We start from the raw sequence: 14,746 nt of genomic DNA, 5'->3' as shown, positions 1-14,746 counted from the left end.
GAATCAGGGGAGCAAGACAGACATCTAGGTAGCAGTTTGTGGGCACAACCTCGAGAAGAATGGGATTGGGTCTGTGCCGGGTCTGTAGTTCAAGAGATTGATCAGGGACCCAGGCTCTGTGCAGGAGGGAAGGAATTTAATAAACTGGGAGAATGGGAATGGGGAAGGCCTGGCTGTTGTGATGAAATGTCAGGATAGATGTAGTAGAAGGAGGGCAGTTTGAGAGCAAAGATCTTACAGGTGGGTTTTATTATATATGTAAAGATTTCAGGCAGAGAATGGTTCCAGGTGATAAAGTCTGGTGTACCACCATGAGAGTGGAGAGAAGGAGGTAAAAGATGCAGGTGTTTGAAACTGAAGCACTCAAGGTTCTGAGAAGCTATCATTTTGGCAGAATCCTCCTCATGGTCCTTGAAGTCACCCAGGCTGTTAGCAGAACTTGGATTCAAAGAAAAGAACATGCTTAAGTTTTCAATTAACATAGAAGAATGTTCAGGAGATAACAACCATCAGTAAGAAGTAAGGGGACAGCAAAGCTAGGTGGGTTAAACTTCAAAGCAGGAATGAATTTTGCACAAGATGTGCAGGTAATGGGCATTGAATAAAGGTATCTTCAACTCCTCTTGGGCCTACCATACATTTGGGAGGATGAAAAGAAAGTGGTGTCCTTGAAATAGGGACAGGAAATAAAAAGTTCCATTTTAGTGAAAGTATGTAAGGAGAAAAGGCCATCTTTACTTTACACATGTAAAAACTATATGCGTTCAGAAACTAAGGATCATCTTTTATTTTCTGCTAAAATTAATGAATTAAGAGTTTCCAGGGAATCACAAAAGACAGTTGTACTGACTGCATAGTATTTAATGTGATGAGGTCTTAAATAAGAAGCCATGAACATAAACATTTAAAATCAAATATATAATAAATAATAATTAAGTTATAAAGTACATAGTTCATATTAAAACTAAATTCTCAGATGCAAATGTAAATACAACAGACCAAAATGTAGAATAATAATGCTATAATTTTATATGTGTCCAAAGAAGAAACTTTCAGCTAAAACAGTAAAAATCATGATTAATTTTCCCTGAACTCTTATGACCTTTGTTCCGTTCTTTCTTTTCTTTTCTTCCTTTCTTTTCTTCCTTCCTTCCTTTCTCTCTCTCTCTCTTTCTTTCTTTCTTTCTTTCTTTCTTTCTTTCTTTCTTTCTTTCTCCCTTCTTTCTTTTTTCCTTCCTTCCTTTTTTTTTGGAGGGGGGGACATTTCCCTTGTTCCTGCAGTGAGTCTTGCTACAAATGCTATTGAAATAATGTTGAGCAAAGGAACATCAGATTCAGTAGAAAGTTTTACTCAGAAGTACGGTCAGATGTTCCTATAAGAGCATCCAGAACTTTAGAAATTTGTAGACACTTAAATCTCAAAAAAAAAAAAAAGGCATAATATTCTTTAGAGATTAAGTCCAACATCGTCATTCTACAGATAAAGAAATGGAAACCCCCAAATTTAAGCAAGTGACCATGAATTTACAGCCAGCGAGATTTCGGGTCTCTTGTGTCAGAGTCTATTGATGAACGGCAATGTTTATGGGTCAGCCTCATACCCTTTTGGAGGGCTGGCCAAGTCTTGAAAACAGAGTATTAAGATGGAGTAGTCTGAGTCTCATGTCTTCATCTTGTTTATTCTGATGCATTGCTTTCCTTGAGATGTGCTAGGATCTATACCCAAGTCTTTAAGCTCAGTTTAGTGAAGGCTCTTAGCCAACACCCCATTAAATTAATTTTACTTTTAAAATAGAATCTCTGGTCAAAAAGACCATAACAGATTTTTAACAGTAAACATGCCAAAATAAATACATTATTTTAAATATAAAATCACAGTGTCAAGTCAACAACTAAAAGCCAGGAACAAGAAATAAGGACTCTATCTTTCCCAAGTCAGCCTCATGCCTGCTTTCCACTTTTTTCCCAACAACCTGGTCCAACGCCAAAGGCAGGCATTAGATGCATGTTATCGTCATAATGCACATGTTTACGTGATTCCTTTGTAATGACATTTAAAATTTTTTAAATAAAATACGTTTTTTTCTGATAAACATTTCATTGGGATTTGACAAAAAAAGATTCCAAATATATATTTTAGAATCATAAATTAATCAGTATTGTTTTTAAAATATTCATAAGTAGATCATTTTTCTTCTCAGAGCATATAGCATTTTCCATACAACATCCTCTTGCACACTCACAGCCATTTTAGCAATAAGAAATTCTCAAATAGCTTATAATATTCTAGTGAAAATTTTATTTTTCTAGCGTTTTTAACTTTATATTTAAATAGACTGCTGGAGCTGATATGAAACGGCAGTTAGAGCAGGTTGCTTGTTTTCCTACCCATGGTTGAAAGATTGGGATGCTTCTGCAAAAGTATGTTTTCTACTAGGACAGGAGTCCCGGACTCCTGATTTGTCTCCTGATTTTGATTTCATATAGGTGATGAATTTGCCTTATACAAAGCATGCAAACACAAAGTGTCTGTCAAAAAAGAATTTTTAAAAAGGAAAGGAAGAAAGAAGGGAATAGACATTTGGTGTTATTGGCTCGCTCCCATACAATCATTATAACAATTTGAGACGAGAGCTACAAGACTTTTTAAAATTCTGTTTGATTCCAGAAGACCATCTAATATATGACCCTCTACAGGTTTCAGCTGCCATTTCCACAGGCTTAGAATGTTAGCTTTTAAAGAGACTTGAACTGGGAAAGGTACACCACTTAGAGGAAAAAGCAGGACTAAAAGAGTCTATTCCATAAATACATTCATATCTATAGGATTTAAATATTTGATAAAGCTCAATAAAGTAAGTCTTTTTGGAGACATTTGGTAAAGCTATTCCCCTGGTACATAAATAAACCACAGATTTGTATGTTAGACTTTCTGAGATAAGAACCTCTTCCTCTTCAGATACAGGTTTTAAGCACTCAGTTTTCATTTCCTTAAAAGAATAAAGGCTTCAACTTTGATTTTGACCCCATGCTTCTATATTTTTCAGGTCGAGTAAAGCTTTACAACTTTTAAGTTTTGATCAGAAACCTCACTCTTGTCATATCAAGATCAAGGTTAATATAAGATCAATAAATTCCCAATCTGTGTTTTTGCTTAATATTTTTGAGCTTCTCCAAGAAATTTCATAGTTGAGAAGTAAGATGAAGTAAAAACTTTAGAAGTCATAGAAATCTATCACACAGGAAATTAGACTCTAATTGAGGAGAAAGATTTTTCAAGTTGACCAAGCAGAGCATGTGGATCAAACTGAAGTACTGCATAGTGATTGTGGAGAAATAACCCTGGCTTTGAACACTTATCTGAGTTTTTCCCCATCACCAAAATATTGTACTCCTCCATTTGGAATACCAAGAAGTGAGTTTCACTGCTGTGTTAGAGTGTATGATATAGTGTCCAGCTTCAAGTGAGATCTTCAGGAACCTTCATATTCCTTGTATTCTAGGAGAGACGCTGATGAATCATCTGCGGAAACAGGATACCGTGAGTAACCTCAACATAAGAAAGAATCTGGACAGATAAAAATGAAATAGAAAGTCAATTATAATTTAAGTAATATACCTTTTGGATGAGCGATTTCAGTCTTTCTAGGAATTCTTTGATTGGTTTTTTCTCATACGAATCACATGTAGGACATGTCTAGAAATCAATGAAAGAATAATATTCTTCTTTAAAACTTTTTTCCTGTTCAATCAAATATTCATTCAAATTTTATTTTTTCCAATTAGAGACATAAATCATGTTCACTGAAAAACTCTGAGAAGTGCATAAAATTGTTCAGAAAATAATATTGAAAAAAATTGCTTGTAATCCCCTCAGAGATAACCACTGCAATGTTTTAATTTATATCCTTTCAGCAATGTTTTCTTTGCATTTATGTTATCTATTTTGGTTATTAATTTCTCTTTTTTCTTTACACTTAACATATCACAAGCATTTCCCATGTATTCAATAGTCTTTAAAAATATGACCCATTAGGGTTGCTTTGTACTCCTACATAGGATTGAAGTATTACTGTTTTTGGACACATAGATTGATGCTAACTTTTCCCTATCATATACAATGTTCGATGAACATTTCTGAATAATTTTTCATATACATTACAAATTACTAAAAGTAGAGTTACTCAAATTAAAGGGGATAAAAATATTAAGGTTTTTGATATACATTAAACTATTTTTCTTCTATTCACAGAGAACATTCTTAGCATTACTGGGTATTGTTAAAATTTTTAATGGAAAAAAATAGGATTTCCTGTCTTAATTTATATTTATTTGGTTATGAGATTAAACAATGTTGCATCTGTGTATTGTCCTCTTGTATTTCTTTTTTTAAAAAATCCTTGGTTTATGTTCTTTATCCTTATTCTTGTTGAGAGACCAAAAACCAGGCCATTACTTGCTGTTCAGCATCGCTAATGCCAGTTTGATGTTGTGGTGAGAGATATTTGACTGACAGGTAAGAGATATAAGTTCTAATTCTCATTCTGGCATTCAATATTTGTGGGGCTTGGGACAAATTACTTAACATCTTTGACCTCGCTTTCCTATCTATCAAATGAAGGTGTTTAACTGAGTAGATATAAGTTCAGTGCCAATACTACCATTTCATGGATCTTTGATATTTGGTTTCAAAGGCACACTCAGCTCCTTTCTTCCTGAGGAAAGTTTTAGAGGGACACTTTTACATTACAAGCTGGCCAAGCACTCAATGGAAATAAAAATCATTTTGATATTATGATTAAGACAATTTGAATCAGATGTACAATTCCTCGGAGGAGAAATAACTGATTTTTAAAATGTTTAGTAATTTATCATATGTGTTTATCCACTGGTTTTGATTAATGCTTGAATTACTTGTGAGATTATCCACATCGCTCATGAGTTGGCATTAAAGGAGGTAAACAGGAGGGTCTCTGGGCCCCCTAGACTAGGGAATATTGAAATTCCTCAGACAAATAAAGGGGTCTACCCATTTAAATGTAGTACTGACTATGTAATTGCACAGGACAGTAATATTCTTTAAGAAAGGAAGGCAGTTTGAAATTTATCCTAGTGTCTTGTAGGCTGTTTTCTTGTAGGAAAACTAGGATCTAGCTCTTGTTAATCAGAATACAAGTTACTTATATATTTTGGAGATTAATCCCTCCAAAATATACAAATAACTTATACAGTTCGATATCAAAACAAAACAAAACAAAAACCAAACAATCCAATCAATAAATGAGTGTAAGATCTAAATAGACATTTCTCCAGAGAAGACACACAGATAGCCAAAAATCACATGAAAAGATTTTCAGCATTTGCTAATTATTAGAGAAATGAAAATCAAAACTACTGTGAGGTACCACCTTACACCAGCCAGAATGGCCATCATCAAAAAGTCTACAAACAATAAATGCTGGAGAGGGTGCAGAGAGAAGGGAACCCTCCTACACTGTTGGTAGGAATGTAAATTGGTACAACCACTATGGAAAACAGTATGGAGTTTCCTCAAAAGACTGAAACTAAACTCGAACTACTGAATGATCCAACAGTCCCACTCCTGGGCATCTATCCAGAGAAAACCGTAATTCAAAAAGATATCCGTTGGTGCAGCCCTAAAAAGACAAAAAAAAAAAAAAAAAAAAAAAAAAAAGATACACACACCCATCTTCACTGCAGCACTATTTACAATAGCCAAGACATAGAAGCAACCTAAATGTCCATAAACAGATGAATGGATAAAGAAGATGCGGTACAAATACAATGGAATATTACTCAGCCATAAAAAAGAATGAAATAATGTCATTTGCAGCGACATGAATGAACCTAGAGATTTTCATATTAAGTGAAGTCAGATAGAAAAAGAAAAATATCATATGATATCACTTACTTGTGGAATCTAAAAAAAAATATGCATGCACTTATCTGCATAATAGACTCACAGACTTTGAAAACAAATTAATGGTTACCAAAGGGGACAGGTGTGGGGGAGAGATGGACTGGAGGTTTGGGACTAGCATATGCACACTAAAGTATATGGAATGATTGACCAACAGGGACCTGTTGTATGGCAGAGAGAACTCTACCCAATACTCTGTGATTATATATGTAAGAATTTGAAAAAGTATGGATGTATGTATATGTATAACTGAATCACTTTGTTGCACAGCAGAAATCATCACAACATTGTAAATCAACTATACTTCTTATTCCTTTAAAAAATGAAAAAAAAATACAAGTTATATATGATCATAAAATGAGAGACAATTTTTTTAACTCTTTAAATCGCAATTGAATTTTCTGCGAAATGATTTCCTCACTTTGAAAAGCTATATTAACTTATTCCAGCTACTGGGGACTGTTAGCAAATTCTAACTGGGTTTCCGGGCACTTTCAAGTCTGTGGACTTAGAAGAGATTACCTCACTTTTCAAAACACACTCTATGCAATAAGGTGTAATGTGTAACTGGAAGGAAGGCACTGGAGGCTCTTGACTCGCTCGCTCTCTCTCTCTCTCTCTCTCTCTCTCTCTCTCTCTCTCTGTGTGTGTGTGTGTGTGTGTGTGTGTATAATGTAATAGACATAGCTAATAAGTACAAATAAGATAGATGACAAATGACAATCTTACTAGCCCATGTTTCTGTCTTCTCCCTGCATTTGTGGGAGGTAGTTTCCTCTTCAGCTGTTTTATTAATACATTGATTATCTTTTCATTGTCTCCCGTATTTGCTGACTTTAGTTCGACCTTCTGAAAACATGAAAAAGCTGACTGCTCACAGTGTCTCTGAAAGAGAAATAATTTGTATACATGTTAATGAAAGTTATTCAGAAAGACCTTCCCATTTCTCTTTCTACTTCTACTATAGCATCTTGGATCACATTCATTTCAGCAGACAAATGAGGAATGGTTTCATGCAGTACTTAATCTTTGCATTGAAGGGGAAACTCTTGCAATGTACAATTTCCCTAGTTAGGGAAGAGAAGATGTCTCCTTGTCTCACAGACAAGAGAAGGGAGCCTTGCTTTGCCACAGTTCTTTATTCCTAATGTTATTTTGAGGTCTGGGTGTGGGGCAGCACCTTAGTGTTTCATGAGGGAGAGTTATTTTGGTTATAGAACACACTTTATGAATTTTGAGGCTCTAAGAGATATGCTATGACTGATGGCAGCTTTGGGTGAGTTATGCTATAGTCTGATTAGGAATCTTTCATTGTTTTGTGTTTCTCTCTGCAGTGTTCACAGGAACATCCAACAGTGAGAATCACGTCTTGAACAGGACTTCTTCCTGTATAATACCTGGCATAATGTCTTGTTACTAGTGAGTGCTCAACATATACTTGTGGAGTGGACCAGTGACGTAAGTGAGTTAAAGCCCCTTCTTTGGGACAAGTGGGAACCTACCTCTAGTGGCACATTCCACATTAGGATTCAGGACACCTGCCATAGACTATGCATGACATTTCTGACATCCTATTCACACTGTCAGGTCAGTTAGGGTGGGATCTGCCTGAATCAAGCAGTTGAGGAACATAATTTGAGACGTGCCCCACCCAAGGGAGGGAAGACTGTCCCTTGGAAAGTAAGAGTACTATCTCAAAGAATGGAGAAGCAGACAGAACAAGGATCAAGACTCAACTCTTGCTTTACTTTACTCAAATAACCAGTGACTAATGAATAAATCTTAGAAATTGTACTGAAAATGAAATGGAATTTATTGGAAGAACAAAACTCATATTGACCTGTTGAAACATTTTAATTCTGGTCTAAGAACTTGTATCTGGGTTACCTTTTCCTTTTAGCAAATGTGAGTATACGATGCTGCTCTTCCTCCCCTCAAATTTGCTATATCTTCATTTTGCCAAAATGTATAGAAGGACTCCACTGAGGACTGATGCCTCAATTTCTTTTGGTTCCTGCAAGGCCTATCCCATGAATAACGATATTACCTGAGTCTTCCCGTGGACAATCAGCTGAAAATAGCATTTGGCCTGCTTTGCATTTTCCAACCTATATGCTTACCCCATATGAATGTTGATTAATAACATGCATCTTTAAGACACAACCCTATCAGGTTTGCTTTGCATATGTAGCCACAAGCCGAGAACCAGCTTATCTGGTTTCCTTATATCAGAGCAGCTTGCCTCTTATAAGGGCGAGATAGTGTCCTTTACATATGTTTGCCAAAATGCTTATTTAATAGAAACTATTTATAAATGTTAATTATAGCACTTTTTTTTTCCTTGAAAACCACATGTTCATATTTGTTGAAGTTTTTTCTTTTCTCTTCTTTTTGACCACAACCGGCTTAACTTACTGGAAAAAAATAATATTCATATTTAAAGAGGTAAATTTTCCAGCTGAAACTGAAAACACTAACTGCTTCATCCGTGATGATCTGAGAAACCAGCATTTCTCACAGAGGCCCATTTTGCTGAGTTAACATTTACATGTGTATGTTGAAAGAAAATTAGGTTCTGAAGAAGTATAGGGGCCTGTCAAGTGAACTCCCTTAAGACAGTATTGCCAAGAGTGGTTAAGACAGTGAGCAGAGATTTTACACCTGGGAAAGCCTTTCTGAAAGCCTCTGAAAGACATCTGGATACTGATGCCACGTTGATGGGGCTGTGCTATCTCTCCTGCCCTTCCTTGCTCATCTGTGTCAATAGACAATAGAAATTTGCGCTATGCTTTCTGCAAGCAGCAGAGCTCTCTCTGGCAATCTGTGGTCCAGGGCAAATAACTCTTGCATTTGGCTTCAGATGCACATCAAAGGCAGCCTTAAAGAAAGAAAGAAGCAGTGGAGCTCTCCTTCTAACTGCCTTAGGATGTGTTGAGTAGGGGAGTAGAGAGATTAACCTCAATTCAGGTGGCTGCAGGTGCCCTGTCAGTTAGGATGCACCCAAGTTCATGTGCAGCACCATCATCTGGGAGCATAACCATTGCTTTCTTTTGCTATGCTTTGCAGATTCAGAGGGCAAGGCTTTGTTTCCTTCATCCTTCAACACCTGGAAATGTGAGGAGTTAATCTGTTCTGCATTAGTTTTGTAGAGTAAAGGGAGCTTACAAACTACTCTTCTCTTTAGCCAGAGAACAGTCGAGTGCTGCTTCTGCAGGGAGGTGCACTTGGCTTTGTTGATTTGCAATTGAATATTTGAAAATAATTTGCCTTCTTCAACTTATTTTTGACCTACTTAATTTTTTTTTTCAAAGAAAACCCTAGGCATTCACACTAAGCCTTGCTAACTAGGTAAAATTACCTTTGTGCTACATATAAGGTTTATAGTAGGGTCTCTCAAAAGTGGCACTATTGACATTTTGGGCTGGATAACTCTTTGTTATCAGGGCTGTTTAGTAGCATCCCCAGCCTCTACCTACTAAATGCCAATAGAAACTACCCACCCCACACACACACACACAATTATGGAAACAGAAAAATTTTCCAGACAATGCCAAATGTTCTCAGAGGGCAAGATCCCCATCCAATGAGGACCACTGGATACATGATTAGAAAGAGAAAGAAATACACCTGGTGAGGCCAGTTAGTCTTAGATAATCACTGTATATCAGCATTTATATGCAATGCTTAATCGAGTTCATTTTCATTAAACTTTTTAATCTCTTAAAATCTCTAATAGACTCTGCTTCTATGCTAGCCCTGAAGAGCTTATTATAATGCTACCACGGCCTTGAACTATTTTCTTCACTCCTGAGTTTGCCTGCCAGAATAGCTTAAATTTATGCCGTATTCACTTGTATCATAGCCAGCTAGCCAGTGTTGTTTGATCAGATACAGTGTCACCAAGACAAAATCCTGTCATTACAATATAAGATAAAAAATAGCTCTCTTTAACAAAGCATTCAAAGGAAGTACCCACTAGATCAACGCAAGTTAGAAAATGGGCTATCTTTTCATATTTTGCAAGTTATAGACTGTAGCTAAGAAACTCCCAAAATGACTCTAACCACAGCAATTAGACAAAGAGCATGAGATACTAAAAAACATGTGTTTTGATAATTAGGACATTAAGAAATAGTCTAACTTATTGGAAAAGTCTTTCCAATAAGCTGAATGTGCTACTTTCATTTTAGATGCTGCTTATTAGAAAAGGACCCAGTAAATGAGAGTGGTTAGATTTAGAACTAGAGAGTGAGTTTTAAAGAAAAGCAATAGTTGTGACTCATTCACTTTCTAAACTTTTGCACATAGTCATTTACGATAATTGTTTTCTTTGCAATGTATCTTCCTAAGTCTCCCCTTTTGTAGTGTCCTAATTACTGGTAGCACTTCTATAGTTATTCTAATTTATGCACTTAAAAGTCTGTAACAGTGAAAACATTTCCCCCAATTGCGTTTATATCCTCAGGGTACCAAACCTGAAGACTAGATCGAAGTTACCAAGGAACAGATCAGTACACTGCACTCTTGAACTACCTGCTAGGCCTCTTCTTCCTGGGACCTAATGGATTTAAATGGCTTAAGAGGACGGGATGAGTTGTTGAAAACAGTCCTTTCAAAAGACTTCACGGAAGGCGAAAGACAAGACTCAGTGAAGCCAAGGTATATGGGAATTATATTCTAAAGGACAGCCTTGATTTCTACACTACCATTCCTCCATGCTATTGTGTAGTCTGTTCTTTTTCTTTCCTTCTTTCTTTATTACTTCCTTTCTCTTTCTCTCCCTTCCTTCCTTTCTTTTTTCTCTTTCTTCCTTTTTTCTCTCTTCTTTTCTGGTTACTAAAAGGTAAATTCTGCTTCTTATTGTATATGTCGATGTTTCTTAGATAGATCTACAAAGAGGGCTTAAGAACTTTCATGCACAAGGACTCTTAAAAATGTAATTAGTTGGTCATTGTTCAGAAAAATGATCATAGTATAGATTCATTTTCTAGTTTTATTATTCTATCTGAACAGTACTACTTAGGAATACTCAGAAATATTTGGTGGTAGAAATATATCTTATAACGTATGTAGTGTTTTATTGATTGGCTTGATGGTAAATCAATGAATATTTGAGAAAAAAAGAAATAACTATTTTACCAATTATTAAACCTTTAAATTAAGCATATTTCTAAATAATCATATTAATACCTTTCTTAATTGGATTTTAAAACTTATTAAAATATATTTTCACAAATAAATTCAATTGGTCTTACCTGTACATCTTCTGGAGCTGGCAGCAATTCAGGGTCCTAGAGCAAAATAAAATTAGTTCTGAGTTATTTTTATAAGTCAAAAAGCTCCTTTTGTAGTAATTGAAGAATATTATTTAAATTTTGTTGTGACAAGGATGGCCTTACCAAGTCATGAACATAATTTTTCAGCTGATCAACAGTGTCTATAAGTTGACGCAGTCTAATCAAGAGGCGATCTTGTCCTTGGAAGCTTGATTTATGGGCCACTGTGCCTGAGAAGATGACCATCAGGCAGATGACTATTTTCTCCATGTTGCCAGGACTGGATCTCATAAGTGCCAGTAGGGCAAGACCTTGGTCTTGGTTTTCACTTCAGTTTGTGAACAGGTTGTCAGTAAAGCTACCTATTTATTCATCCTTCAGGGAGAGGTAAAACCCTCCCATTGCAGCCTGGAAATCTTTGTAAAATGGATGAATGTGAGTAACTCTTTTTTCTTTTCCACTGGCTAGGTATACGTGTGCATGTGCTAATGCGTGGGGGCAGGGATTGATGGAGTCAACGAAATATGCCCCATCTGCATCTTAGACAGGAAAAGAGAGAAATGGGTGAATTCCAATTTTCAGCATGAATCAAGAAGGGTGCACAGTAAATAGTAGGTACTACAAGACTTCAAAGAAGTAAACAAAAACTTTGATCTCTCTTTCTCTGCCTCCCCTAGCATCTTACCTGTTCCCTCTGACAGTCATAAGGACACTTCAATAATGAGTAAAGTGGCAATGTGTGCTTTCTTGCAGAAATTTTTTTAATGGTTGTAACTAGGCTTTTTGACTGAAATCATCCAGTATTCCATCATAAAGGTAGGAGGAGAGCTACCTTTTAGGAAATTTTAAATATCAGGGGTATTTTATAAATTAACAAGAATATTTTATAGTCTTATCAGGTTAAACAGTTTAAAGTAGAATTTGCTTCCAGCTCTTCTCCAAAGCATCTTTAAATAACATTAATCTCAGCTTCTAATGTTTTGCTTAACAATCTGATTTACGCATATTATCCCAGCATCCCAAACAAGATCTCACTCTACCTTCATTAAAAAAACAAAACTCTCTAATGTCTATCTCCTCTATGTAATGCATCAATTAAGTGAATGAGAAGTGCTAATACTAGTTTGCATCTACGGATAAGCAGTGAGGTCCTACTGTACAGCACAGGGAACTTATATCTTGGGGTAGAATATGAGAGAAGATACTAAGAGAAAAAGAATAGGTGTATGTATGACTGGGTGAGTATGCTGTATAGCAGAAATTGACACAACATTTTAAATCAACTATACTCTAATTTTTAAAAACTTCTAGCTCTTATTCCTCTCCAAACCAAAATTTTATTTCAAACAGGAAAATCCAAAAATATCCATAAGTGACTCTTCTTCTCTTCGGTAGTGTTAACCTATTTCTGTTAGATATTATTTTCTCTGGGTATGAACATCTCTAACTATGACCAGGCAGAGGTTCATAAAAGACTGACAGTCATAAGTGGTTTTATCATCCTCATCTCTGCTGCTTCTCCTGTCCCTGCTACTCTACTCATTTGGGAAAGCTGAATATGATGTTCTAGTGTCATAGAAGAAGTATTGTACCACAGTCAACAAGGTCTTAACAAATAAAACACCTGTCTGTATATTTTATCTATCCATTTATTTTTTCATCTAGTTAATAACATGCTTACAGTCATACATTTTTCTAACATGTTAAGTGGCTAAGATAAATTGGACTTTGGACTTGATTTGCTTTGAACACTGTCATCTTTTTTTTACCATAGAGTATCTATTCAAGAATATTAAGATTTGATCTTACAGAAAACATAAAAATTCCTCCCATATGATCAAGAAGTCCTCCCTATAATCATAAAATTCTATAGGGGAGGGTTACCTATGGACTTGGGGTTGCCATTTGGCTCCTCAACATTGCTCACATCAGTCTTTGTACATGCTTTCTTTATTTGCTAAAGAGATGTGAGCCTCCTTGAAGACACTAACTGCAGTGGTTAAGAGCTCCATTTCTAAAGCAAAGTGCTTGAATTCAAACCCAGGACCTCATAATTAATTGTACATATGACCCTGGATATGTTATTGCAAAAGGAAGATAAGTATAGAATCTAATTATAGAGTTGTGGTGAATCTTAATTAGATATCCCAGGTAAAAGGGCCAAGTACAACACATGATCCAATCCCAGGAGATTTGTGTGCTGACCACAGATAAGTGTGAAGAGAATTTATAGAAGCCTGGAGAGCCTCACTGAGCCATGGAGGGACAAGCACAGGCAGGTCAGCACACAGGGTCAAATGTCAAAGGTAAAATGTCTTTGATGCTGCTTAAAGAGAATCACTCATCCCAACTCTGGAGTATCTCACCACCACCCGAGACACCCTAGTCTCCTCCCTGAGACATTCCAGCCCTCCGTTGTCCATCAGCCAGCACTCCAGGATCTCCAAGGTCCCACTCTAGCATCAGGACCCAAGACCTTTCTGAGAGTCAGATCCCCTGCTTTAAGGGGCATTTCGGTTGTTAAGTATTTTGAATATCACTGCTGAGGTGATAGTCTGAATAATGGATCCTGAAGATGTCCACACGCAAATCCCTGGACCCTATGAATATGTACCATCACAGGTAACAAAAGGGCTTTAACAGATGTGCTTAAATTAAGGATCTTGCAATGGGAGATTACCCTGGATTACCCAAGTGGCCCAATAATCACCAGAGGAATGTCAGAGTCAAGGGAGATGTAATGACAGTATCAGAGTGATATGGAGCTAGAAGCTCAAAACTTCGGGTAGCCTATAGCAACTGGGAAAGACAAGGAACAGATTCTTCCCTAGAGCCTCCAGAAGGGAGGCAGCTGACACCTTGACTTTAGCCCCATAAAGCTCATTTTCGGCTCCTGGCATCCAGAACTGTAAAATAATGAATTTGTGTTGTTTTAAGCACTGACTTTTGTGGTAATTTATTGCAAAAGCAAGAGGAAAGTAACACACCTGGGTATGGAATTTTTGCTCCTGAGGAAAGGGTGGGAAAGAGAGAAAGGGGTGATAAGGAGAGAACTAATAAAGACTAGAATTTGGTTGGTTGGGCTTTGGGGGATGCAGGTAGAGGGGACAAGGAATCATGAAGAGAGGGAAGGAAGATTAGAGTAGCTACTCTGGGATTTGAGATATTAGGGATAAGAACATATGATGAGGACTTTCCAGGAAGTCTGGGGTGTGTTGTAACAATTTTTTCTGGTGCCGAGAAGGCTTGCTCAGGAGTGTTCCAAATTTATGGAGACCAATTTGCATTTCACCTGAATTTATCACTATTTTGAGATAGACCTTAGGGTGGATTTTCCTGAGTTATGTGTTCTCTGTATAGAAATACTAACTTACCGCTACCTTTACAGCATCATTTCATTGGGGTCTTAATGGCTTTTTATTTTTTTAATTATAATTTTTTTTATTATTTAGACTCAGTCCTACCATAACACTTGTACTGAAAATAAGAATTTATTTCACTGTGACTAATATACTAGGGCACAGTTCGA

General features: G+C 36.4%; 2 protein-coding genes across 2 annotated transcripts in view; one reads left to right on the top strand and one right to left on the bottom strand.

The window, feature by feature from the left end:
• ADAD1 (adenosine deaminase domain containing 1) overlaps window positions 1–3,831 on the top strand; it is a 171,150-nt gene extending 167,319 nt beyond the window's left edge. Inside the window, exon 13 of the transcript XR_014813087.1 lies at window positions 3,504–3,831. The gene's annotated coding sequence lies outside the window, so the exon portion shown is untranslated. The remainder of the gene's footprint in view (window positions 1–3,503) is intronic.
• IL21 (interleukin 21) lies at window positions 3,500–11,496 on the bottom strand (the record flags this gene model as incomplete). Its single annotated transcript, NM_214415.1, is given in 5 exon segments — window positions 3,500–3,523; window positions 3,620–3,697; window positions 6,671–6,826; window positions 11,197–11,232; window positions 11,341–11,496. Coding segments are annotated over 5 exon segments (450 nt in total), but the record flags the coding sequence as incomplete, so codon positions are not given.
• Window positions 11,497–14,746: the final 3,250 nt, after the last annotated feature.

The sequence above is a fragment of the Sus scrofa genome, chromosome 8 (genome assembly GCF_054392235.1).
Source record: "Sus scrofa isolate SSC_HxYL_T2T_F1_AM1 chromosome 8, Sscrofa_HxYL_maternal_Yorkshire_Landrace_v2.0, whole genome shotgun sequence".
NCBI classification, from domain to species: Eukaryota; Metazoa; Chordata; class Mammalia; order Artiodactyla; family Suidae; genus Sus; species Sus scrofa.
Note: the sequence above shows the minus strand (reverse complement) of the source record. Positions and strands in the feature narration are given on the sequence as shown.